Source organism: Scardinius erythrophthalmus (assembly GCF_964197995.2).
Source record: "Scardinius erythrophthalmus genome assembly, chromosome: 9".
Lineage (NCBI taxonomy): Eukaryota > Metazoa > Chordata > Actinopteri > Cypriniformes > Leuciscidae > Scardinius > Scardinius erythrophthalmus.
Window position 1 is genome coordinate 22,879,397 of NC_138229.1, and position 27,971 is coordinate 22,907,367.

Genomic DNA, 27,971 nt, shown 5'->3' on the forward strand with positions numbered 1-27,971 from the left:
TAAAAATTGTTCCACTCTTTCTAATTACACTGATTGTTGGCATGTCTATTTAAATGGTGGTTTGAATGTTGGTTTTAATGTATCAAACATGGAATTTTCCCAGTTGCCAAATATCGTAATGTAGTGATTACTTTCATTTCGGGCGCTATGGCATTTCTGCGCTGTGTTGGAGATATTAGCGTGTCTCTAAAAAGATCTGTCACAAACATGATCCCTGCATGATCTAATTTAAAGCGTCTTATTAACTCACTGTCATCCATTGTCTGCAACACATTTCTTCTCCTTCTTCGTCTTTCTGCCATTTTCTCCTCTGCTAAAGAAACTCTTAAGCCTCTTAAAAGTCCTCGTCCGTGCTCCTAACAATTTTGACCTTAAGACCTCTTTTAAGGGTTAAGATGCTTTCTGAATTACTTTTTTCTTTACTAGGATTTTTTCTTTAAATTTAAGAGTAAACGCCCACATTTCTAAGAATTTTCTTAGAATTTTGTCACTAGGAGCTACTCTTTGCATTAAGATTCTTTATGAATACGGGCCCAGGATTCAATTTCACAAGAGTTAAAAGCACATCCAAAAAAAAAAAAAAAAAAAAAAAAAACAGGATACAATTACACAAAAATTAAATGCATGATGTTTTTGCTTAATTGCTTCATGTGCGTATTTGTATTCACAGATCTTTTGGCCAATATTATGCTGGTGTAGGGAAAGTCATTTAATGTATGCTGCATGGTTGACTGTATTTTGCACCTTTTGTTTCAGCTACTAAATAGCAACAAATAAATAACAGAAAATGTTGCACACATGTTTTGCATAAATTGTTGACTTTTGTCTTTTTCCAGCTGTATAAATTCTTTGCTATATTGTCAGTAATGATGAATGGTGCAATTCTGTGTGCTGGCGCAGCATGTCATAAAGTCAATGCATCTAAATGAGCAGTAAATCTGAAGGAATGTACAGTATGTAGCCTATAGTTTTTTGAAAGATCAGTGAGCTGAGAGTATGTTAACCCTGACAAATTAAAAGGAATATCAGTTTTTTAGGGCATGTCCACCATTTCACAAACATTTCATTGAAAGCTGCACTGTATAGGCTACATTCACTTCTCTTGTTCTTCTGGCAGGTTCTTTCAAAAGCAACAATAAGAGCTCATGCTGTGGGTTGGCTAATCTATAGGCTATTAGACTCTCCATTAGGCTTTCAAAATGAATGATTTCATGCATACATATCAGCTTTTGATTAATTCTACATTTCTCCACCAATGAAAGAAATTTCCATGAAGGCATTTACATTTAGATTCCTGACTCCCGAGGCACTTCCACCAGTGAATTATTGGTGATTACTGGCAACTTGGGATGGCAAGGGCTCACATATTTACATTGGCGTGTCAGTTTACATTATTGTCTTGCCAATGACATGTTGAAAATTACAACATGACGTTTAACTACAGAAAATAATTTAATATAACAGTTGCTGTTCAATGGGAAGCATTAGAAATCAGAAGCTGTGATATATGGAAGTTTAATTGTTCAGAGCTCTGTTTTTCAGAATTGTTCAGAACTTGAAACAACAAAATCTGCGCACTAAATTAAAGAGCGCAGAAGCTGCTGTGCGCAGGTTAAGACAGAGAATGAGTCATTCAGCGCTTTTATTCAGAGGTGTGCTGCTACTATAGACTACACACACACACCTACTTTGGAAGTGAGGGTTTAGGACGTGGATCGACTACCTTGGATTTTTACAATCCACCTCACGCGTGTCAGGTGTCTACGTGGTTTATGCAAACGCCAGTTGTGAATGGCTTCACATCATTCCAGAGTCGTTTATGAATGAAGTGTTTTTTTGTTGTTTTTTGTTTTTATTAAGGAGAAACATGGACACTTCTCGCGACGTAGTACGACTGGTGAACCCACGCGCACCGGAGCGCCAGCGCGCGCAGCGCGTAATTGTCTGACGCTTCGGATTCTTTGTCAGTTACTTTTCTGCCGTCAACTTGTCTCTGTGCAGCGATACCTTTGTCAAGCGCTCTCAGTCAACTGCTTAAACGGCTGAAATGGATATATCGAAACGAATGCTTATTTTATTCATAGCCTGCTCATTCGGACCTGTGAGTATCAACACTTAATTTCTTTCGGTTTCCCACGTAATTAGTCATCGACGAAAGAAAAACAATTAAGTAGCCTATTTTTAACACCTCAAACAAATGTGTCAGGTCCAAGGATTAATAGATAGCCTACTTTGGATGCTTTTTCATTCTTATTTTTTCATTGAAGAATGTTTGTGTTTCAAATTTGAAGGCCACGTTGATTTGAATAAATCTTCGTGACAAATATTTAAATAAATGAGCCTCAAACTGTTGCTCTTCTGTCTCAAAGCAGCTGTTGTGCGTTTCCTCTCATATAACTTACAGCAGAATTTTGAAACGGAATTGAATTAAACTTGCCTACATTTCATGAGACTCATTGTTATTACATTGACTTTTCTGCTAGCTGCGATGAAACGCAATCAATTAGAATTTTACTGCATTATCCGTCAGAAATTAATCCAATTTAAGATAAAAACTAGGCTGACAGGACATACTTGTCTGGATAAGAGAACTTCACTTAAACTAAGACTTTCTCTGATATATTGATAAAGCATTGGCCATTCAAAGATATTATCATTAAAGCTGATTTAGGTGAATGCTAATCAGATCTTGTTCAAGTGTGGAGTTTGCAGTGTCATTTACAGCCCAATCGTTTAAAAAGACAGCATATTTTGTTGTGTGGATGTCAGATTTCCATCAAAATAAATTTAGTTTATTGTTTATTGAATTACTTAAAACATTTCCTTAGGTTTTACATTTTAAGTAACGTTTTATAAAAGGTGCTGAAATGTTAATGCTTTACACATCATTATATTTATGACACATCACGTGTCACTTTTTTTTTGTGCTGCTAATGTTATAAATCTTATTATTTATGCAGGTTAACCAGGGAAATCAGTTGCCTATCAGTATTCATTTTTAAATCCTTCAGGTTTAGTGTTCCCGACTGATACTGGTATAGTGAAAACAGCATGCATTTGCAGTAGCAGAGTTACTATGGGAAGATTCCTCTATACAGCATGTTCACCATCTAAAGAGGTTGTCATATTGTTGATCATGCTATTTGAAATTGTGAAATCGAATGGTTTTCTTATATTGTGACGCCATGGTAACAACTCTCATTTTCTTCTCTGTTCATCCGTGTGTCCACTGTCCTTGATAATCTCTCCTTCCTCACTGCAGACAGCAGTGACTCAGGTCTCTGCACAGCTCACTGTGCCACTGAATTCACTTCATGTCACCCCACGCAGTACAGTATATGCTATTGTTTGCTCTGCACATAGTTAAATATTGTGAACGCTCGTTTTCACCTGGTTTAATTGAAAAAGATAAAGATTGAATGGCAGGATCGGTCCTGTAGATCTGTCAGTATGTGAAAAGATTTAGATTGTGCTTTGTTAAACCTATAAAACAGAAAGAAACAATAAAATAGGGCTTAATATACGCTAGCTAAAAATTTGTGTGGATAACATTTTATGTGCTGAGTACGTTGATGAGTACGTTTCACCTAGCCTATATAGATCTTTTTTTGTAATAATATTAATCATTATACTAAATGATATTCAGCAAAATATGAGTTAAAAGGGACACGTTTCTGGTCCGGTGTTGATGAAGGCACTTTTGAGTCTTTTTGATGGGCAAAACACTGCTGTTGATCACACATACTGACCAGTTAGGTACACTGGAGTAAAATGTGTCCTAGATGGTCATACCTTCTGTAAGCATACTGGTTTGGGAGTAACCATAGCTCTACAGTGAAGTTTTTATTGATGCCACCTCTCAATGGCCTCATCTGCCAGAGTACCTGCCATAAATCTCACTGTCCTCCGGTACTTTATGGAGGAATCCATGAGAGCATATTCTTATAATACAGCCTACATTTTTAAGGAAAATTGGATACAGCTGCAGAGACACATATTTAAGACAAATAATTTATGTTGTACATTTTTCCACCATATAGATGTCAAGAGGTTAGTTCTTTAGGGAACGACAGAGGTGAAAGGAGACATTATTAAGAGCTCAGCATAGCTCAGGTACTTGTTAAATTGCTATGTAAAATGGAAGGAACAACATGAATTGTCATACCCTTCATCAAATCTGCATGACACTCAGGAAACGAGAGAGAGGCAGTGTCACATGTGCAACCAGTTCACTTTATTCTCTTCAAACAGTAATTATGTTCAGCTTGTAATGTGATCAAAGGTCTGTTGCTATTCGGAAATGTGATGTAGTATTTTTTGTAACTTCAAAAAATGTATATATATTTTATTGCAAGAAAACATACCTCATGTCAGAATCTTGTACAGATGCTGTCTGTCCAGATGTGTGAGGTCATGTGGGAGCTGGAAGCGGAGAAAAGGGAGTGTTTGTCCAAGCTGGAAAACATCACGTCAGGTATGTACACTGCATATCCTTCACTGTATGACAATGTATGCATGTAAAGACAGTGTGATTTCTGCACAAGGTCATACACAAAAAGACACCATCATGGCAACACTCAAATATGCTGTAACATAAAATGCCCTAATGTACATTACTGAATGAAACATAATAATATGTGATGTGTCACACGAGGACTTCTAAGTCATTTTACTTTTTCTCACCATAATTTATATGGTAATTCATAGTTTTTACTTGCAAAATTACATATAATGCAATGGTAAACCAGTTAACAAATTAGGGGTTTTACTGTAACATTTTACCATCATTTTCTATAAAAACTACAAATATTTTTTACAGTGTACCAGTAAGTTCTGTGATTGTAATGCTAAAGGTCTCTGCTTTTTAATGTGATCACTTGTTCATCAATGTTCATCAACTAGAAATAGCAGCATAACTCCTGCAAACATAAAGCAGCGTAAAAAAAAAAAAAGTGCAATATGAGGTTGGCCTAATACTACTAGAGCAACATTTTAAGTGTGTTAAGATCTGATTAAATGGCTAGTGTGCAAAAAAAAAATTTGTAAAAAAAAATCTGCTCTGCTGCTTATCTGCATTTCTGCAAACGTGTCAATATTTTTTTCCCTCACATCTTCCCACAAACTGCAGTCAGCTCAAACTTCTACTCTAGACATTGGCTAGATAATTGTTGTTTTATATTTGCTTGTCTGGGTTAACTTTTCAGGGTTTAGAAGAGGTTACAAAGGTATGCTGGCTAATTAGGCAGAAATGTCATTCTGTGCAGTGCAATCTTCACAACATTAGGTGGTTTCACTGTCATTATCTGCATGATTTAATCAGAGGTTGTTTCAGAGCAGAGGCTTAAGCCCTGTTCGGACGTAAAATTAGCAGAAGTGGGAAGGGTAACTCGATTTGCGCATCGTCGTCACCCTCCTGTCGTCTCCTGCTTCCTGATATCACGTGCGCAACCTATCAACCTATATTTATATATATAAAACAGTTGTGTCCGGTCGAACGATGTATTAATTAACTTCAGATTGGATTGTGTAGGTAAAAGGCACTTACCTAACGCTAAAAGATGTTTCGTGGCTCTAACAAGTGCTTTCGATCTTCTTTCTGATCTGAATGGAATGTGGTACCCACAGAATTCAGTTCAGGCCAGATTCACACGCTGTCACATTCCATGTTATTAAAGGGTTAGTTCACAAAAAAAATTTAAATTCTGGTATTAATTTCTCACCCTCATAACGTTCCAAACCCGTAAGACCTTTGTTCATCTTCGGAACACAAATGAAGATATTTTTGATGAAATCCGAGAGCTTTCTGACCCTCCAAGATGGTAACATTACCACTTTCAAGGCCCAGAAGCGACGAGAATACTTTTTGTGTGGCACCAAAAAAAAGACAATTTATTTTCTTTTGTGTCAGTCTCTAACTCTGTTCACGTGGGCATCGCAACGCATGTGTGTGATTCTGACACAGGAGTGTCAGTGTTTCAGCAATGTATTTACTACTTTTCTGGGCATTGAAAGTAGTGATTACATTGTAGTCTATAAGGGGTCAGAAAGCTCTCGGATTTATTCAAAAATATCTTCATTTGTGTTCCGAAGATTCTTCTTTTTTACGGTTTTTCGAAGGTTTTACGGGTTTGGAGCGACATGAGGGTGAGTGATGAATGACAGAATTTTCATTTTTGTGTGAACTAACCCTTTAAGTCCCTTAAAGCCCTGTAGAGCCTTTTTCAATGATGCTTTTTTGTCTGCTAAAAATCACTGAAATTATATGAATTGCGCCTTTTTTCACTTCAATATTAAAGTCTGATTCTGCTGTGATAATGGAAAAACATGAAAAAAGGTCACTAGTGAGATCAAGTTTTATCTTGACTGTTCATTACTGGCAAGGAGGACAATAACCACAAATGAACCCATGATAACACATTTAATTGCAAATTCTAATAACACATCACATATTAGAGCACCTTAATTACTAGAATCATTTACAGTTTTGTATTTGTAACAAAGGTATGCTGGCTAATTAGGCAGACATGTCATTCTGTGCAGTGCGATCTTCACAACATTAGGGGGTTTCACTGTCATTTACTGCATAATTTAATCAGAGGTTGCTTCAGAGCAGTGGTGTGATTCAACACATTTGTGTGTGTGAAAAAGCTAGTAAATTAAACTTGCAGGTGTCTTAGTTTGTGGACTTCACCAAGAGCTTCAGTGCTTGACTATTGGGCATGTACCTCATCAGACAGAAACGCTGCCTATTCGTACCTAATCTCATATTGATTTTGTTCTTAATGGACAAAGCAATTACAAAAGCTAGTTGTATGAAACTGAGGTCTGATTGTGGTTAGAGTGTCCAAGTTGTGTGTTGTCATTTGTGTTTCCTGTGATGTAAATCTCAATCACAAATCTCCCTTGAGTAATATATCTTAGACCAATATGCAAATTGTTTTCTCAGACTGTGAGATGTACTTTAATAAAGCTCACTCCCGTGGCATTGTGTTTGATTGGTTTCTCTTTATCATGTAGCCCAGTCTGTTATAAAAATCTGATATCAGTTGGATTTTAAAATTATTTGATTCTCAGAGCGAAGAATTAAATATGGAATTAATCCAGTTCAGCAAATCAAATGGTATATAACACAATTTAAACTCACCCTATCTATTATCTAAATGCATATTATTGATCTTATCGTGAATGATTCATCCATGCTTATGTTTTTATATTAAAATTTGTTTTGACATAATTCGATCTTCCGGTGAAATTACAGACTGGTGACATATGCCAGACTTCTTTCCGATTTTTCTCCATTCAATCAACAACCGATGGATATATTGAGCCAGCCAATTCCCCCCAATTCATTTTTTAAGCACAATACAACATGAAAGAAAATATCTGTTGCTACTTACGTTACATCGTGACTTTAAATTGTCAAGAACCACAATAATTGTACAGGATTCTATTGACCAATTAAAGAGACAATCTAGATCCTATCACCAATTAAATCTTGATTAGGTGGCAGTATTTTGTCAGTTTCCATCCCCTAATCAGTTTTTCTTCATTTCTGTGTTCAGGTTGCACAGGTGAATGGGATGTAGCGTGTTGGCCATCAGCCAGGATTGGAGAGTTGGTCACCATCCCCTGTCCAAATTACTTCAGCCATGTCAGTGATCAGAGAGGTATTTCAATATCTTTTCCAATAAATATAGAGATGCAAAATGTTTTTCAATAAACCTCCTGTCTTTCTCCTTGTGTTTTCAACATTATTCTAATTCTTATCATTCTTGATAAAGTCTTTTAAAGCAACACCAAAGATGTTTCCAAAATCATTTCAGTGGTTCATCAACTCGTAGCAGGGTGATATCGGCTATAACCACACTATGCAAGTTTGCCAGATCGGGTAGCGGATCTGTTGTTAGAGAGACATAAGAAACTACAAATTTGACTTGCTTTATGGCAAGTGTTGCAATAGCCGATAGGTGGAGCAAGGCTCTGGGTGGAGCGTACTCGGCAGGTACATATAAATGGAAGATGCCTAGCAGCCAGGTAGCTTTTGAATTGTCATCATGACAGAGTCTGCAAATAAAAGGAAGGGTATGATGTCGGAGGAGGCGAAGAAAAGAAAACGGGAGCATGATAGAGAAAGAGCTTGAACTAGAGTGAACATTGGACCAGCTTACACTCGTTGGCGAGAGCTGAAGGAGGCTACATAAAATCATGCAACATACTCTACCTTGTCTGTGGACATCGTTATTTCCAAAGCCGGTGCTGGATAAACAAACAGCGTGCGTGCGACGGTAGGCTGCGGTAGGCTAAATTACTTATGACAGCGGTAATGGACAATTCCGCTTCCAACCTGTAGGGGGACCGAAGAGGAAAAGTGCTTTGGCGTTGCTTTAAAGTCACTAGTAGTGCTGCAACCTCTTTAGAGACTTATTTTCAGAGAAAGCAAATGTCCTCATTATGACTGAATTAGCATCATAACCAATATCACATTATTTGAAGACTATGCCAAAGCCTTTTTCTGAGTTCTTCTTATTAGTCTTCGATAGCTCTGGAGACAAGAGAAAGATTGTCTCTGTTATTGGGACCTGCTGCTGTAGTTTAGCAGCAATATTTACACACAAACTGTAATCATGTGACTTTCTCTGGGGAGAGCCTGGTGGGCAATTATTTGCTGAGAATTCATGACTACTGTAATTTATTCAAACAAGGAAAGCCATAGCTAACTTTTAATACCATTAAGCCTTTTGTGGTTGCGTTAGGATAATCAGGATTAGCTGTGTATTTAGCAACAGAACATGAAATCAAGGTAGCTGTGTTTTTATGGATACCAAGAAGCAGACATGACAATATCGTTGCCTTTTATAAAATGGTGTTTTAATGTAATATTTTAAATAAACACTGTTCTTCTGAACTTTATATTCATTAAAAGAAATAAAAAATTTCACGGTTTCCACAAAAAAATATTAAGCAGCTCAACTGTTTTCAACATTGATAATTGGAAATGTTTCTTGAGCAGCAAATTAGAATGATTTCTGAAGGATGCCATGGCTGCTGAAAATTCAGCTTTGCCATCACAGAAATAAATTACATTTTAAAATATATTAAAATAGAAAATTAATATTATTATTATTAATGATTATTATTATGAAATTGTATTAATATTTCACAATATTAGTTTTTTTACTATATGTTTGAAGCCTTGGTGAGCATAATAGATTTCTTATAAAAACATTTTAAAATCGACCCCAATTTTTTAACTGTAGTGTATATTTGACCTGATGATTTATACTTGACAAAAAGTATGGGATTGTTTAGAAAGGCAACATGATACATTCTGAACCTCTGATTTATGTGGATGTGTCATTCCACTCTTAAAAATAAGGTTCTTCCTTGGCATCAATGTTTCCATAAAGAACCTTTAACATCCATGAAACCTTTCCATTTTACAAAAGGTTCTTTATAGTAGAAAAGATTCTTTAAAGAATCATTAAAATGAATCTCCACTCTAAGAAAAATGGTTCTTTTAAGAACAGTGAAAGGTTCTTTGGGGAACCAAAATGGTTCTTCTATGGTATCGGCATGAAACCCCCCTTTTGGAATCTTTATTTTTAAGAGTATAATATGTTGCCGTATGAGTGAATGTCCTTTAGAGTCCTTGACTTGTGTACTCGTTGCTGACTGGCTAATAACTAAACTGCTTTCAGCATAATTTTAATAGCTTGCATTCATAGATCGCTGCTGACTTGTCTTTTCTACTAGACTGTCCAATAGACCTGTCAATCATACTGTCCTTTGATGGACAGGTTTAAACATGAGCACTCATATCATGCCATATGTCATTCAAACAAAACCTTACCTTAATTTATTTTAGTGTTTGTAACGGTCTGGGGAATTAAAATAAAAAAAAACGCCTTTTGTCATAAAGTTAATGGAACAGCCTTCGTTTCATATTTTCAGCAATAATCTTTATTTTGATTTGACCCTGGCTCTTAAATTTTCCGTTTCCCTCTCAAGCACACAGGAGTCATGTTGAAATGAAGTTGAAATGTAATGTCCAGAGGAACTGAGGAGTCTACGGCAGTTAAGTTTGCCAATATTTTTGAGAGTGGGTTGCTCAGTAATCATGAAATTGTAAAGGAAAATTACTGTGTGGATCAATAAGTTTTTCAAAGTGATATTAGTTTAAATGCAGCTGTGACATCCATGCAGTTCTAATGTAGGGGCCATTTCATAATGACACATCTTTAAAAATACAGCACTTTTGGCCGAGCTCTTACAAAGGCTTGTCGTATGTTAAAGATGTATCTGTGACGCCTTTCTTTTCTAGAGAAAGTGTCTATGTGTTTTTATCTTTTTGGACCCCCATATAGATGATATAGAATTTAAGTTTATATATGTGAATGTTTTTCTACTCATTTGCGCTTTCTGTCACAATTTCAGCTTTGATTTACGACCCTGATTTCATCCTATGAACTGTTTACACATTTCTAATAGCTTCCAGGTCATATCTCCGTCTTGCTGAAAGGGGCATGCCTTTCCTGTGAAACTCTGAGTGCTCTGAGAGAGTGCTTTTTGGAAGAAATCCAAACATGGATTGAGGGATTTAGATGGTACAGGGTGAAATGCAGTGGATTTATCTTGTGGAGTTCATGCAGGAGATAGCCTTTGGTGAGCTGTGATACAGGCCAGATGTGAATGGGAAAAGACCTGGATATTAGTTTGGGGGCTGGCCGAATTGATGATCATGTGATGGGGAGTGATAACAAACTGACTGGGAATGTTGAGCTGGATTTTAGGGGAGACCGAGACATATATAACATGTTGATGGAACAATTTATGAACCAGAGGGAAGAACAAAGGACATGCACGGACCCAGTGGACGCAAAAATCCTCATTAATTTATAGCAAACAGATTGAGGCTTTCTGAACCAATCAAAGGAAACGTTTGTTTTCCTTAGCACCGATTTCCCAGAAATGCTCAGTGTGTATTGCCCAGAAAGAGTGTTTAAAAGATATTCAGCTGTAAATATTGATAATATTAGATATAATTGTTTTATTAGGCTGCCTACAGTACACACTAGAGTTTACTCTGCACTATTTGTTCCGATTATGCTCATTTCAGTGGAACTATGCGAAATTTATGCAACCATAAGTTGGATTGGATTGCTTTTGGAAAGCCAGTTCAATCTATTCACTTCATTTAATGGCCTCAAAATGAATCATACACATTTTTATCCATCAAAGCTTAGAACTGACTGTGGGTTTGATTTTTGATTTTTTTTTTTTTAGCCACACTTGATATTGACCCAAGTGGCATTTATTTTATAGAGAAATATAGCACTAACACCTATCAAGCTAAATAGGTGTGAATTTATGGAGAACTGACTTTATAAATCCACAAAACAACGACAACAACAACAAAACCTTAGAATCTTAAGCAGTTCAATTCAGGAAAAAAAATATTCTGTAGACAATTTCAGACATTTTTAAGTGTATAATTGCAGAAATGTAGCCATTTGGGACTGTTGTGTGTGTAGAAACATTTGTTTATGGCTCTTTCCTAATAGCACTGATGCTTTGTGTAATCAAACCTGAAGAGTAAATCTCAATTCCAGTTTGCCAGCTGTTTCTATATTATCCAGCACAAGTAAAATTCCTTTCTTGAAGCTCAATCTGTCCAGTTGTAGTATCAGATTACAGATTCAAAAGAATCTACCAGGTCTTGTGTTATGGTCAAATCAAAAGGCAATTCATTTTTATAGGAGCATGGAAAGGAAAACAAGCGTTACGAAACTTGGCAGCACACAGATCCAGGGACATGTCATATATTTATGGAGGGTGGAGCTTCTAGTGTCCTAACACATGTGAACTTTTTACCCAGGAGCTTTACAGCAAACATACAGTCATTAATCTTCTCAACTTTTCAGAGTGGTTTCTTTGCTCATAACTCAGCATTCACTTTCATGCTTCAGTCAAACATACTATCAATAGGGCAATGACCTCATGATCACACCTCATATAAATGTTCAGGAAGTAAAGTTTACCAAGCCAGAGCTGTTCTACGTTACTTTGCATGCTTGCAAGCAAAGGTAAACACAAAGTTCATGGTTCAGTAAAGCTCAATCAAGAATGTGTGGCCTAATGTTGATTTCTACAAAAAAAATTCCATTTATCTCTTTAGTTATATATTTTTTTATATGTCATTTTATAGGTTTATGTTATTTTTATATTTCTGTATATCTTTAAATAATTTTTAGCTCAGTTGAAGAGTTCAGATGCAAAAGCCTCTAAGTGCCGTACTTCGTAAATTTTAGCACTTCAATTAAAACTTTTTCAACTTTTATTCAAATTTTAAGTTGTAGTTTTTCATCTAATATTGCATCATATATTTCTGCTTTATTGCAACTGCCAAAAATTATTTCTAATAATTTTAGTTAACAATAATATTAAAAGTCGTAAAAATTTAAATACATAAATATAAATAAAAGTTATTTAGACATTAACACTATTTGTGCTAATTATTTGTGTTGAAATTGACTTAAATCCAATTTTACAACAATTTTACACAAGACTATAAAGGCCCTAATATACTCACGAATTTCCTTTTCGTTCTTCGCTTAGGGGTAAAAAAAACAATTCTGATATACATGCCCAGCAGATATACTGTTAGCGAACATCCCGTTTAGATGAATATGTAAGTATGTGATGCACACTTTCCATTCAACACACAACAAAAATGACAGCAGTGAGAAAACAGCTGCTAATAAAGAGCTGATCATAGCTATGAGGACATGTTTACACAAGCTCTGCAATTCGGTACTCCAGTCAAGTCACGTCATGTTTATAAACTACTTTATACAATGTATTGCTTTAAAGCAAGCAGTTTTGCGGTATTAAACTTGAAGAAAAAAAAACAGCATCAGCTTTCAAATTTCAATCAATCAATTTCAATTAGAAATACAACTTAATTTTCTACTATAAAGCGGCTCTCCAGTGTGTTCATGTTTTGAACTGGAATGCAATGAACTGGATAAGATTACCACGTCAAAGAAGGCGGAGCCTACCAATTATATCATCACCACGGACCAATCTCGAAGCTGTTTACTAGCTGGAGCGAACTTTTCCGGAAAGTTGTAAGTACATCAATGTGACCATTATTTTTGGAGGCATGCCACAAATGCTGTTGGATTGAGCTTAGCTTGTATTGAACACTGAATATTCTTTAATTACCCACATTCTTATGACTTCTCACAATAGTTCCACTTTTGGAGCCGCTGTCATAATAATACATCAAGTAGTTTGCATTTGAAAGAGAAGGACACACCTAAACACCCACCTTCAATGCAGAAAGCTGCTGTAATAACACTTTGCTCAAAGAGCTTTATCAAAAGCCCAGTTGGATTCATGTTTATACAAGTCATGCTACTGTCAACACTTGCACAAGGACCAAAACTTTACCAGAACCCCCATCCTCTCCCTTCAGGCTGGCAATGAATCTTGTGTAAATTCTGACAGGAGCGAGCTTAAATCTGAGGCCTCCTCTGAGGCCCAGCGTGTGTTTCTGAGGCAGATGATCTCTTCAAAGGCACGCTCTGAAATAACATAACAGCAGGTTGATTAGCTCCCATGTTCGGTCCACATCTTCATACATGGCACTGACAATCCTCATTGTCTTGTCTTTCGGGATGATGAAAGCATTCTTCTGACAATCCCTCATTGAAAACAAACCCAGACTCTAGCAGCAGTAGCTTATCTGCCTCGGTCTAGCCCCATTGCTTAAGATTACACAGACAATGTCTTATGCGTTTTTAATGCACATGTATTTTGATGAGGAGATTGTCATTTAGGAAAAACATACTGAATGACAGTGCTTTTGTCATGGACATGAATAAAAAATTGAGTCATCGAAGGATTTTGCAAGCTCTGGATGCTGATATGAGTTGAGCAGGAGCAGTTGTTGACTATAATCTGTTTATCAGTTATCACTATAAAATAGCTCATATTTTATGTAATTCTGTTGCAGGCACGTCCCCAATCCTCACTTTGTCTAAATGTAGATTTTCGCTCTCAGGGGTATAACATCATCAGCTACACATACTGCTGGCAGACTGATAATGAGGTTTCCAAGCTGTCCCATCTGAGGGAGATGATCACCGCTACAACTTGCCAAATGCATATCAAACGCTCCAAAAAAATTCAGTGTTTTGCAGTGAGGTTTTTTTCGCCCTCTTGGTTCCCACAGAGCCATTTTAATTGGATGCGGGCTGCTGTTTAAATTCAGAAATAGAAAACAGCTTCTCTGTTCATGTTAACATGTTTAAAGGCTTGGTGAACAGGCAGAATGAGGTGGTCAAAATCTGTCAGTTAATTGTGGAAACTTTGCATGGAGAAAATGCTACTCATTAAAGGCTTTTTTAGCTAGCTGATTTTATGACATTTCGTTACAAAGATTCTGTTATAATTAATGCGCAGTGGATTTACATGAAACCCTGTATACAGTTATGTTTCTCTGTTCACAAGTGGAGCCTGATGTGTTCTCTAAAGGTTTATGCCTACCTTCTATGATGCCCTAATTTTCCCCAAGGATGACAAGGTTCCTACAAACGAGAGTAACATTTTCAGGGGTGAAGAAGTTGATGTTTTATTCATGACTAATCTCTCTAATTGTGAGCCAAATTTTCCCCTGGGAAATTTGTTAGATAAAAATACAACCAGTGACAAACAGTACATTCAACTTTTATTTTATTTTATTGTTTTTAATTTATTTATTTGATAGAAAGCTAAATATTTCCAAATGCAGAGTGATATATCTGTATGACATTTTAATAGTCAGAGGCAAATTTACAACCCTTTCCTCGTAATACTGGTAATATTTTAGGAGGTGCTGTTTTTTAAAATTCCATTCCTTTCCATTCATCTTCTGTTGTGACATCAACCCTCAAAAAACCTGGCCTCAAGTCTATGGCAGAAAGGTCATGAATTTGATAAGCGTGATGTAATGTGTCCAGTAAGTAAAAGGATTTTCCAGCTGGTATTTCAGGCAGTGATAAGACCGACAGGACTACACTCCTCCACTTTGCAGAGCGTGATTATCTGATGATGAGCTTGTGTACTCTTTACTTCACAAATCAGCTCCGTTCAGTTTGAAGTCCTCCAGGCCTGAGAGGATTCTCAAGCCAATTAACATTTAGCACAGTGATCAGTTGCTGAAATTTGCGTCTCCAAATTGCAAGGAAAACTGTTCCAAAAAATGTCAGATAATTCCATTAAAGTTTGCTCATAAAATTCAAAGATCATAAAATTTGTGTTGCAACATAAAAAAAAAAAAGAAGATATGTTCCAAGTCTTCCAGTGCATGTAGATGTAAGTAATTTCCTGTTGATTAATTCACTGGCCGCTTGAGATCCATGAAGTGCTCATTTCCTTTGCTTGTTTTGCAGTAATCGGTCAGCTCATTTTTGGCTATGCGTTTTAAGTGTGACTGAGTAGCAGTGATTACATGGAGGAATTAAGCTGTGATTGAATCTTCTAGTTTAACGTATTCACCGCCCTTTTGCCAATTTCAGGAAACATTTCGAAGAGCTGTACTGCCAATGGCTGGACAGAAATAAACCCAGTTGTCCTTGCATTCAACTGTGGCTACGACACAAATATCACAGAGGATGGAAACATGGTGCGTATGATTGCTCTTTTTCTTTATTGTTTTGATTGGCATCCAGTGTGTTTTAATCAGTAACTACATACATTTTCACAGGTACCAAATACACAATCAATCAAGTTTTCTTTTTTTAAGTTATATTGTTTGGCATTTTTGTGGGGCTTCATTGCTGATTTAATTTGTGTTTGAATCGGTTGGGTAAATGATTCAATGACTCACTCAATGAATAGCTGCGTTTCCACCAAAATTACCCAGAACAATTTGTCCCAGGAACTTTTTTTTTCCCCAGACCTGTTATTGTCTGCGTTTCCATCGTGGTCTAAAGTACCGTGAAGATTAGGCAAATTAGTCCAGTGACATAGGAGTGCGGTCGACTTTCCAGTTCGTGTTGGATTTCATCCTCTGTATATAATCTTTATAAAGCCTGAACTTCGTCTTCGGTCCATCGGTTGTATTTTTTAAAGTCCATCATTGATTTGAATAGCAAACAACTCTTACTGCACGCACCGCAACTGACTGGTTGGTCAGTTGGTGGTTGAAATAAAATGCTGTGTGGAGTCAACCAATCAAAATACTGCGTGAACTCAACCAATCAGCATGTTCAGCGCCCAAGTCCCACCTCCAAAAGTTCTTGAACTTTGAAAAAGTACTTCTTTACGAGGGGGACATTTTTACCCAGAACTTAATTTAGACCCTGGTACCTCCCCAAAGTCCCTAGTTCCTGGGGAAGGTTCCTGCGGTGGAAACGCTAAAATCTACTTTCTAAATTGGTAGTTCTTTTAAATAATTAATTACATAGTTTAAAAAATATGTTCTATATAGTTTGAATGTTTGTAGTATCTGGACGTACGACATTCGTCAAGTTGTCATTATCATGTTGACCTATCAGCATCAGTTGCATCGCTTTACTGCCTTTCATAACTCCTCTCTGTGGCCTCATGGGATAGTAAAGTGTCCATTGGTATTTTTGCCTACTATATTGTAGGGAAGTATAGGCATATTATTTAGATGCAGCCAGTCACTTGTTTTGTTTCTGAATGAATCCGTGTTTTGAACAAATCGGCTGAATGAATCAATAAACACAGTCTCTTTTCACCACCGACTGGAATACTGATATAACCTGCAGAAAGAGTTGGTGAGAAATACAAACCACTGATTTACAGACTGTCTGTCTTGAACACGCAAACACTAATTAGCGGAGTAATTCAGTTTTAATGGAAAATCTTCTGCTAAATGGCAGCTAATTAAACCAGCTATCCAAAACAATCAAGACTGTTGTTATAGTTCTTATTCCAGTTCTACATATTAATCATTTTACACTAATCAAGTTTAGTTGGCTATCATTCACATTTTTTCCCTCATAGGGTGAATTCCTGGGCTCTGTGAGAATTGGATACACCATTGGTCACACTGTGTCTCTTATATCCCTCATTATCGCCATCATCATCCTGTGCTTTTTCAGGTAAGTCCTCAAATACAACTCAAAATATACCATTGATGTGTTTTATAGGACAGGACAGGAGTCACAAGACCTTGGCTCTTTATGGCTTTTACCTCTCTCACAAGGAAGAAACTCCCAAATAACTCAAATTTGATAGTTTTGTATTCCTCAGTGGATACCCACATTTTATGTGATTGATTCTGCTGTGATCTAGCAGCAAATCAGTGTTCTGCTAAATCACACTGATGTCAAGCCAGAAGACCTTGTTCAAAATGCCCCGTTTTATAACACATTTAACAATACATTGCGAAAGTACACCAAGTCAGACATTTGATTGGGTTATACACAGTTTCCATTATTGCACAACCTCCCAAACAAAATGGCTTGTAACCTCTGAGATGCAGCTTTGCAGTGCACAAGCTTCTCAGTAGTAAATTAGTGAGTGTGAAACACAGTGAATGTCCCGCTCAGTGACCTCAGAGGTGAAGCCATATCTCAAGTGTATTGAACAGCTTCCTCTTTTGGCTTACATCACACTTAATTAAACAGGAACACAGTTCTTGAGAGTCTTGATATGTTTAAGCTCTCATAGTATACAAGTTTCCTTCTCAGCTTTGAACACAAGCAGTTTGTTTGAACAGAATGAGCTGCTCTCCTCAACATGAACAACATATATGAATGAAGAACATTCATTTGAGTGCAGATAGTAATATGTACGGAAATTTCTTGAATTGTGAATTTGATTTTATAAAATTATATATATATTTGTGTTCCAAATTATTATGCAATTGACATATCAGTAGGATTTTAGTACAATAAACATTTAAACATTCATATTTTAGGAAGGAAATATACATCATAGAAAGAAAGTGTTTGTTTGTTTTATTTCTTGAATCTTTTTAGATAACTGATATCAATATCATCCTCAGACAGGTTTGTTAAAAAGTTTGCCAGGTCTTCTTATGGAAAACCTTCTTAAATAGGTTTTTCCACATTATTAAGCAAGTCACAGTTCTCATGCTATTTGTGGTGGAAGAAAGATCTTTCTATGAAGATGAAAAGCATGAAATGGTGCAATGTCTTTCAAAAGGCATAAAAACAACTAATGTTTTGCGGAAACTGAATAGAGATGATCAAACTGTCGAAAGATTTGTGATTGATTTAAAGCACAGAAGAACCTGATCAGATAAAGGCTTATTAAGGGAAGTGTCTGTCAAACAAATGAATTGTATCAAAAGTACAGCTATAAAAAAGCCAATGCTGAGCAGCAAACAGTTGAAAGATTATGTGTAGCCTATTTTCAGTCATCTTTAGACAGATGCATTTAGATTGTGACTGTGCCTCAGATGCAATCAACTCTTGCAGGGTAGATCGATCTCTTGTGGGAGGGCGAGGGCGTAACAGTTTCCTATTGTATGTAGCCCTTCTGTCTTGCAGACATTGGGATGGGGGAGGTAACTTCCCCAATAACCAAAACAAGCAAGTATTCCAAGTGCACTAAGTTCTCGTACGAACCGAACGGACCAATTATCTGCGCAACGTGACTGAAGTCTGGTTTATTTAATTGTGCATGTGTGGCACGCGAATCACTGTATACTCTGTGCGCGTTCACCTGCGCGTTCCAAACGTGTGGTAAGATTTGCGCGAGCCGTTCCTATCGCGACGCTGATGATAAAATCTGCGACCCATTTAAATTCTATTGAGAATTTGCCAAAAACGCTATGGAGAAAGTTAAAATTGATCTAAAATAGCCACATAAACTGAAATGACTGATGAAGAGAGGAGAAAATATCTTGCACCAACATAAACCAGAAAGTGTTTTAAACTACTCATGACCACCTTTACTAGAATGTATCACTTCTATTGTATTTATTGTGGTAATTGTTGACTTACTTGTTATAACTAACTAATAATAGATTATCTGTCAAGGAAACAGATAAAAAAGAAAGGAAAGTTAACATTGCTCAAAGCATGGTAATGAGGAGCCATCAATGGTCTTACCTATGATTATCCTTATTGTAACAAATAGTTAAACAATTACAATAACTTTTATAAGGCTGAGTACAAGTTAGAATCAAGAGCTTTAATGTCTGGACCTTCCTGAATTATTGACTAAACAATAGGCTTCCAACATGTATAATATGTGTTCTGCTAATAATGACAGATATTAGGAAAAACCTGGCAGAAGACTGGAAATTAACATAACGTCAATATTAAAACATTTTAAGGCACGACACTACTGGTGAATAGGGTAAAATTTAAAATAATAGATATCACCATGAAACTCCCTCAGTTGATTACAAAAAAATGTATTACAAGTTTTAGAAATTTGTATGTTTAATTATGCAAATTAGGCATTCTCTCATTAAATATGCATGATTTTGCATATATTTTCGGTAGATAGATCTGAACATATGATAAAGCCAGGTGCAAAATTCTTTTTTCATTTTGTTTACACACAAGATGAAAAAAAAAAAATCAGAGGGATTTCAGGATATATGCTTTCATTACCTAGGAAAACAAAATATACTCTCCATAGCCTTAAAAAAAATGATTTTCCCCTTTTTTGTTGATTAAAATGTCACATAAATCAGGCCAGGAATGATTTATTAACAATCCCTCTGAAAATATCTTCAGAATACTGGTAAGTGTATTACTGGAAAGTTTGGTGTACATAGGTGCTACATAGACTGAGATGTTTGTATTGGAGAATGACAAAAAACTCATTTTGAGAAAATGGTTAAAGATTTAAATAGCTCTAAATGAGATTTTGTCTTTAGATTTAAATCCCCCTTTGGACATTCACGATTGGTTGCTGATAGAAAGGAAATGCCCATATTTGGGTAACATAGCGTTGTGCAGGAGACTCATGACAGACTTCAGTAAACAGACGGAGGCTCACGGAGCTCGGCGTGTCGCGTTGGAATGCTCACTTCTTGGTAAATTCGGGAGAAACTTACTGCCGCAAGTAAACAAAATGTAATAAAATAAACATCTTAATGTATATTTTCAACGTTTTCTTTATAGCAGCTTGAAAGAACACATATTGAAGGAGTAAACTAGCCCAAAATCTCAAAACTGACAACTGCATGAAAAATCGATGTTTCAGTGTCTCGCCTTGGATAAAGGATAAAACAATTATTTGAAGCTGCTGGTGTCTCTGGAGCCTCAAGAACCTCTCCATGCAGGCTGCCAGTTGTGCATAAAGCTGCATTTCAGCCACTCCTAACCAAAGCTCACAAAGAGAAACCTTTACAATGGGTTTATAAATACATTTTTAAATAGTTGTGTTTACTGACGAATGCTGTGCTGCATTGGTCCAGATGGATGGATTTTCTGGATGGTTGGTGAATGGCCACCCCGCTCCAACAAGACTGTGACGTCAACAAGGAGCTAGCGGGTGATGATTTGGGCTGGAATATTGGGAAGTGAGATTGTTTGAAGTGTTAACCGTTTAGCGGGGTCCCAGGGCATGCTCCCTCATGAGATTTATTTGTTTGCTTGCTTGTTTGTTTATTTATTTTTGCAAAATGGTCTTTTGTGGTACCATCCACATAACATAACTGCGTGTATTTTATATTATTTAAGCACCTAAAACCTTAACAGTGTGAGAATTTTACTTAAGTAGGTTTTCCATTCACCTAAGAAGACCTGGCAAAATACTCAACAAACCTGTCTGAGATTGATACCAGTTACCTAAAAAGATACAAACAAACAAACACTTTCTTTGAAAAACTCAAATATGAATGTTTATTGTACCGAAATCCTACTGATATGTCACTTGCATAATAATTTGGAACTCAGTGTTTATGCAGAGCCTATTATGTAAACTTCAGCACTTGGTTAATTTTGTTTTTGCGCATCATTTATTATGTTGAAACAAACCACTGAGTCTCTTTCTGTCTTTGCTTTCCAGAAAACTGCACTGCACAAGGAACTACATCCATATTCACCTGTTCATGTCCTTTATACTGAAGGCTGTGGCTGTAATAATGAAGGATGTTGTCCTGTATGAGGTGGAGGACTGCCACTATGGATCTGTAAGTGGTTTTTAAGCAAGGTATCATGTAAACAATGTTTACATCCAGAGAAATACGCTTTTTAACAAGTGTGATGTCCCGTGTCATGATGACGCCATTTCCGTGGTACCCTTGATTTCTGGTTTTCTGTTGAAACCAGATGCTTTAATGTATTATGTGTTTTATTAGACAGGTGAGCAACTGTTTGGATGCCTTTATCGACAGACAACTAATTGTTATAGCTCAACACGGTTAGTCTTTTTGTCTGAATCTCCTGTTTTCTTGATTTACCGCAAATCGCGAGTAACAAGTTTGTACCCAAAAAGTAAATCAGACAACACTATTTTGTCAAGTGGCTAACAGCAAAATCAGAAAGAGCTTTATTTGTATTAACAGTGATACCGCATGTTCTCCACCATAAAATGTTTTAAAATGAATTGCAAGCCATTTACCAGCACAGTCATCCATCCAGCTTTTATTAATATGATATTATAATATCAATCTAGATTACTGCAGTGTGCAACAAGTGTCTCACAGCAGCCACCAAGTGAACGCACAGAGTAACATTATGACAACTTTCAACACAGTCAAATGTGTTTTTAGTATGACTGTTTTGTTGCGTCACCCCACAATTTTAATTCGTCAGATAAAATGACCCATATGAGTAGTAATTCAGCATTTACAGCTGTTTTATTAGAATGAAATAAAATAATGTGAATTTAAGCGATCAAATATTACTGTAACAAAGTTCAAGTTTAGGGTGGAAGGTGGCAGACATTAAACAACTTTGATTGTAAAATATGCATAAACAACGAAATGAAAGGAGCATCAGCGACCGACTGCGGCATATAAACATAATAAAACAGAAACGTAACATGTCCCAGTCGCTCGGCCCGTCCTGCTTCATACCACTGTAACGCTATTAAAACTTTAAAACATTAACTGAGCTCATTAACCCGTCGGACGGCTTTTCATCTGCTGTGGAGGTAAAGACGACAACTCCCATGATTCCACGCTCATTCACGGCTTCATCCAGCTACGCTTTTGTTTTTGTTTTGAATAAGCGACCCCTATGGAGAAAATGAATGGGAATTTTACTTCCGGCCCAAGGCCTGACTGATGAAAATCTAACCTCTGAATTCTGCCATTGATCAGAATGAAGTACTGCAGAGATATATGTAATAAAATGTGATATTCCAGTTATTTTTACAATTATATTTCCTGGTGCACTGTAAAACGTATTAACAGGCAACTGTTACCTTAAGGAGGTATGTTTTTAACTGAACCAACAGAAATGACTAATGTTTTTGTAACCTAATATAAGCCAGTTTGATTTAATAATTTTAAATCATATTTTTCACTTGAATATTACCACATAAAGCACATTCATTAGGTTATAGGTGTATTTGGTTGCGTTCTATTTTATTTCTGCTTTCTTAGCTGAATGTAACTGCACCTGGTGAAAGCAATTGATTTTCCCCCAGTAAGAAACAAACAGCACAGACTCCACAATTGATACACTGTCAGGAGTAAATTGCTCTAATGTTTTGTCATAAGGTTTGCTCTTTAAATGTTGGTTGGTAAAGTGCTCATTAATCTCATTTTGTGGCGAGGCGTAGCCGTGTTTGAGCAGTCCTTTAAGATCTTTGAAGAGTTTGTAAATGACCTCCCTCATCCGGATATGGTCGACGCTGTATTTACCCAGCATCATGGTAATGTTTGGCTTGTTTAGTGCCATTTTCATATTCATTAATAGCATATGTGTTGTTCTCGGATTTAAAAAAAAAAAAAAATTTTGTGAAGTAATAACATTTCGTTAATGAAGAGTTATTAGATAATAAAGGGTTATTAGAAAAGCTTACATTTTCGACGGCCTGTGTGTGTAAAGGTTTATTAGTGTGTTCTCTGTGTGTTTTCCTGTATAAACACTCTTCATCTGGCTCTGAGTGTTTTGAGTAATCTGGACGCAGCTGTTGGCCAACAGAATATGTCACATCTGTCACAACAGGGTGCTCAAACACTCATGATGGCACGGTATCCCCTCCGTAAACACCCTTGCAAGGTCACAACAACATGTTTGACATTTAAGCGGCCCGTAGAGGAATCAGGCTTAGTTGGATATTGCCGTTAATTAAAATGGATTCGCTATATAGATTGTTTATGTCTGTGTGATTATTGCAATAATTATTAACACTTCCGGGTGATAATTACATGTAGTGTATCTGAACAGTCAGTGCTCTACAAGTTTCAAACATTAACAGACCAGCATGCGGAGTTCTTTATATGTGTTTACACTCTTTTTAATGCCCCTCTTTAGAAGTATTGCACAATGTCTTCTAGTGCTAAGCGCATGCAACACACCAGCGCAAAGGCATTCCCTTTGTTTAAGTACATGGTAAACATGCAAGACCGCAGTTCCTGTTATAATATACACAAGTGCATAATAGTTCTAAACAAAATCCTCTCTGCATTTTACAGGTGGGCTGCAAGGCTGCGATGGTTTTCTTCCAGTACGGCGTCATAGCCAGTTTCTTCTGGTTACTGGTGGAGGGTCTGTATCTGCACACTCTCCTGGCTGTGTCCTTCTTCTCTGAGAGGAAGTACTTCTGGTGGTACATTCTCATTGGATGGGGTGTGTATGTGCATGTATCTCAGTGCCAGTGAAATTAAGATATATGGCCCCTCAGTCTCGTAACTCTTCACGACAGGAGAGAAACGCCTGTCAAATATGAATGAAAAATTGATCACTAAAGTCAATAGGACCTTGTCCATGTATACACTCGAGATTTAACAATTAACCTTTACATTGACGTCACTATATTGTGTTGGAAAAAGTTTCACATCACATATCTTTAAATTAAGGATTGTAAAATGCGATAAGCAGGCGCCGATCTGTATCTCAGGATCAATTAAGGTTTGAGGCTAATTGGAAATTCCACTTGTTTTATTGAATTCCTAATGGTGTAGGCCAATTAAATAAGGAATCCCTGGAAATATGCCTTCATTTATGCCTTAATTTGTCAAAGTCGTGTGTATTCAAATAGTCGATATTTGTGTTACAGGAGTTCCGGGTGTCTTCATAACAATCTGGAGCATCACAAAAGTTTATTTACATGATATTGGGTAAGTAAATGGAGCTTGTTCAGAGAACTGCACTTTGCTACTATAAAGCCATATAAAAAATACTTCTTGTAGAGTAACAAATGGAGTAAGGATGTAACTATTTGTATGAGTTTATGAGCTCAGTTGAATTTCTGTCTTCTGCACACCTTTTGCCGATAACCACAGTATAGCTGACGCTGTAAATTTCACTCAAGGCTGTTCCTTGATGATAAATGACATGCCGTTATGGAGGTCAGTAGTCTATATTTAGAACAGAGCTCATAGGAGTGGAAATTTGAAAATAATTTAAGTGGATATTTTCTTCTATCCATTTCATAATTTGTTTTTGCATTAAATCAACATACGTTCAAACAGTGATCGTCCACTTTTTTAGCAGCCTTGGGGCTGGAAATATTTTTCCACATTCATTTTGAATTTTAAACAATTATTTAACAAAGAGTTTAAGAAAATAACTATATCAATCAGCTTTGTTTCAATGGTAAAAGTGACGTTTAACTCTTCAGGATTGACTCTTTTCACATTTCCGGGTTTCTCAGAAGCGGAAGTCGTCATAGTTGGGTAAACCTTTATAGCGGTGAATGAGAGAATACATTAAATATATTTTTTGTGTTCCCATGTGCTCAAATAGCATAAGAAAAACTCAAATGTTTTCACATCTTTCAAAAATATATAGATAGATTGATAACAGCATGAACAACCTTGTAGCTCAAGGTAGATCTGTCTTAAATGGTTTGTACAGTACTGCCGAAAATACATTTCTCTATGCAGAAAATGAATGAGAATTTTACTTGCAGAACCCAAATGTTTTGCTCCATTCATTCTACAGCTATTATTTCCTTTTAACAGATGCTGGGATCTTATTGACGATGATCTGTGGTGGATTATAAGAACCCCTACGTTGATAACGATACTGGTGAGTGGCCGTACAGCAGCATTCAATTCTAATATGGCAATATAAAATAAACTAATTTGGCAAGTGGTGAATGTAATATTCAAATAGGTCATAATCTGTTTATTCTGTTTTTCTCTAGATGAACTTTATTCTCTTCATTTGTATCATACGGATACTTCGTCAGAAAATCAGTTCCCGGGATATTGGGAGAAATGAATCACACCAGTACTCGTAAGTTTTTGTGTTAGACCATGGACACCACAATCTTACATGCACAATATAAGTATTCCAACATATGCCATTTCTTTCGATTTACAGGAGACTTGCAAAATCAACTCTACTTTTGATTCCCTTGTTTGGAATGAACTACATAATCTTCGCCTTTATGCCTCATCACGTCACGTCTTATGTGCGTTTGGTGTTTGACTTGATCCTGGGGTCTTTCCAGGTAGGCAGCAGGGGACTGAAACATGTTTTTACCCACAGCTGCACTCTTATAAGCAATTGCTTATCTAGTTTGGATTTCTTAAATGCCAATAGAATACTAAGATTGGCCACAGCAATAGACTCACCGTGGGATCTGCCAACTTGCCCAGTGATATTATTCCCTCGATGTTTGTTATGCAGCTAGATGAAAAGGTCGAATGAGGATATACAAAAATGGCCTTAAATCCATCTTTTTCTGAAGTCAGATGAGTTGAAATTTAAATATGTGACCCTGGACGACAAAATCAGCTTGAAATTGAGATTTATATCAATCACCTGAAAGCTTCCCATTGACATATGGTTTGTTAGGGTAGGACAATATTTGCCCAAGATACAACTACTTGAAAATCTGGAATCTGAGGGTGCATTGAGAAAATCGCCTTTAAAGTTTTCCATTTATGTTCACAATTTTGCTGCATTCACTCATAAAATAAATGTTTTATATATTTGCGGTTGGAAATATACAAAATATCTTAATGGAACATGATCTTTACTTAATATCCTAATGATTTTTGGTATAAAAGAAAAATCGATCATTTTGACCCATGCAATGTATTGTTGGCTATTGCCACAAATATACCCGTGCTACTTGTGACTGGTTTTGTGATCCAGGGTCACATATAACATTGATTTTGTGGTCTAAGATGGTAATTTCTTTCATTTGATTTATAATTAAAACTGATTCTGATTAAATCATGAATGTATATGCTATATATATATATATTCTAGTTTTTTTTAAATTTGTTTGTTGCTATGACTGACTTTTTTTTCTTCAGGGATTTTGTGTCGCTGTCCTGTACTGTTTTCTAAATGGAGAGGTAATATGACCAGAATTTAATTCTTATTTATATTTTATTAAATCAGAGAGAATTGCTCATGCCAGTTACACAACCAGTCAAATGTTTGGAAACACAAGAGTGAATTTGTTTCTTGTGATCATAAAAATCTTTTAACAAAAGCAACTGTAATTTTCTTTTCCCTGACCTCATTCACACACTGTCCAGGTTCAGTCTGAGATTAAACGAAAGTGGAGGCGGTGGCACATGCAGAGATTTCTGGGAGCTGATACCAAGTACCAGCAGCCCTCAATGGCAAGCAACGGCCTCAACTTCAGCTCCCAAATCACTATGATGACGAAGTGCAGCCCGACCACACGTCGCGCTTCCGCCTGCCAAGATGACTTCTCCGCCGTCTGAATGCCGAACGATGCTCAGTTTATAACGGGACACAGAAACCAATGAATCTGTGCTGTACACCGCACCACCTCCACCATCTGCAGGGTGCAGCTCCGTCGTCATTCCTGTAGGAGCTGCGCATCTCACTGGAACATGAGGGAAACCGTGCAGCTCAAGGCTTATGGCCATCATTTCAAACACATCGATCAGGAGGGAAACATGCGGGTAAAGTGGACTCTTTGAGGTTTGATTGTGTTTCATTAAACTACTGACTCTGAACAGCAAAGGACGCTGTCTTTAGTACAAGGATGCGATCAGAGTGATTTTGCTGAAGAAGTGGCGTTTGATTCGTGGTACCCATCCATCGCCCCATTTTGGTGCACAACACCACCACCACAGGCATTAATCTTCTAGTTGGTATCTGTTTGTTGTGTTTATTCTGTTTCCCCTGCCCTTATTATGCTGCTCAATATTTGTCAGACTCTTAATAATCTGTAAAGCTGAAATGTGACCTTTTAGGTCTCTTGTGACCAGGTTTTATTTTTATCTCCTTCCTTATTCCAGGAAAAAAGTCATGTGATTCAGACAGACTGACATTCTGCTACAATCCTGTTTTTGCGTCCTACCCATTTTTGTCATGTGCTTGCATGTCCGTGGACATGTGGACAAACACAAACGTCTCTCATTGAGAGTCATAAAAGCAAGCTTACTTGTGCAGCTGAAGTATAGTGCGTCATTCTATGTGTTTTATGATAGTGATTTATAGTGTAATTGTATAGTTCTATGTTAACATTTACATGGGTTGTGTAACTGCACTGTTGCGTAAAGACAATTGTAGGTGCATTTTTTTATGAGATTGGTCTTTCTAAAGAGGATATTTAGTCCAAGATCTTTTTAGCTGTCAGAAGTACATGCGTATTGTTAGTCATAGTTGCTGGCATGAAAATGCTCCTGCATGTTTGCATGCACAGTTCTTGTAGTGTGAATAAGATGTACATTTAAGAGAAAATGTCCCTATAAGAGTGTTGTTGCTTTGTTGTTTTTTTGAAAGTGTATTGTGGATGTTGTCATAGAAAGTATACAGATCAATTTTATTATTTTAGGTCCTATGTCTTTTCTATTAAATTATTTATTTTCAGTTATTTTTCTAGTTTCTATTTAACGATCATCAACATCACCAATA

At 36.6% G+C, this 27,971-nt stretch overlaps 1 protein-coding gene across 1 annotated transcript; it reads left to right on the plus strand.

Annotated features, from left to right (window-relative positions):
• Positions 1-1,875: 1,875 nt before the first annotated feature.
• On the plus strand, positions 1,876-27,930 carry vipr1a (vasoactive intestinal peptide receptor 1a). The gene is made up of 13 exons (XM_081373344.1): positions 1,876-2,101; positions 4,387-4,474; positions 7,563-7,667; positions 15,561-15,667; positions 17,017-17,114; positions 21,010-21,133; positions 23,591-23,744; positions 24,175-24,235; positions 25,082-25,148; positions 25,267-25,358; positions 25,446-25,575; positions 26,390-26,431; positions 26,618-27,930. Exons 1-13 carry the CDS (start codon positions 2,048-2,050, stop codon positions 26,807-26,809), a joined length of 1,314 nt encoding a protein of 437 aa, XP_081229470.1. The 5' UTR covers positions 1,876-2,047; the 3' UTR covers positions 26,810-27,930.
• Positions 27,931-27,971: the final 41 nt, after the last annotated feature.

What these genes read in the sequence shown, in the direction of transcription:
- vipr1a (XM_081373344.1), top strand. Translation starts at nt 2,048, where the DNA reads ATGGATATATCGAAACGAATGCTTATTTTATTCATAGCCTGCTCATTC. An exon ending in GCTGGAAAACATCACGTCAG is followed by an intron (nt 4,475 to 7,562) that starts GTATGTACACTG and finishes TTCTGTGTTCAG; the next exon opens with GTTGCACAGGTGAATGGGAT. An exon ending in ATCATCCTGTGCTTTTTCAG is followed by an intron (nt 17,115 to 21,009) that starts GTAAGTCCTCAA and finishes TTTGCTTTCCAG; the next exon opens with AAAACTGCACTGCACAAGGA.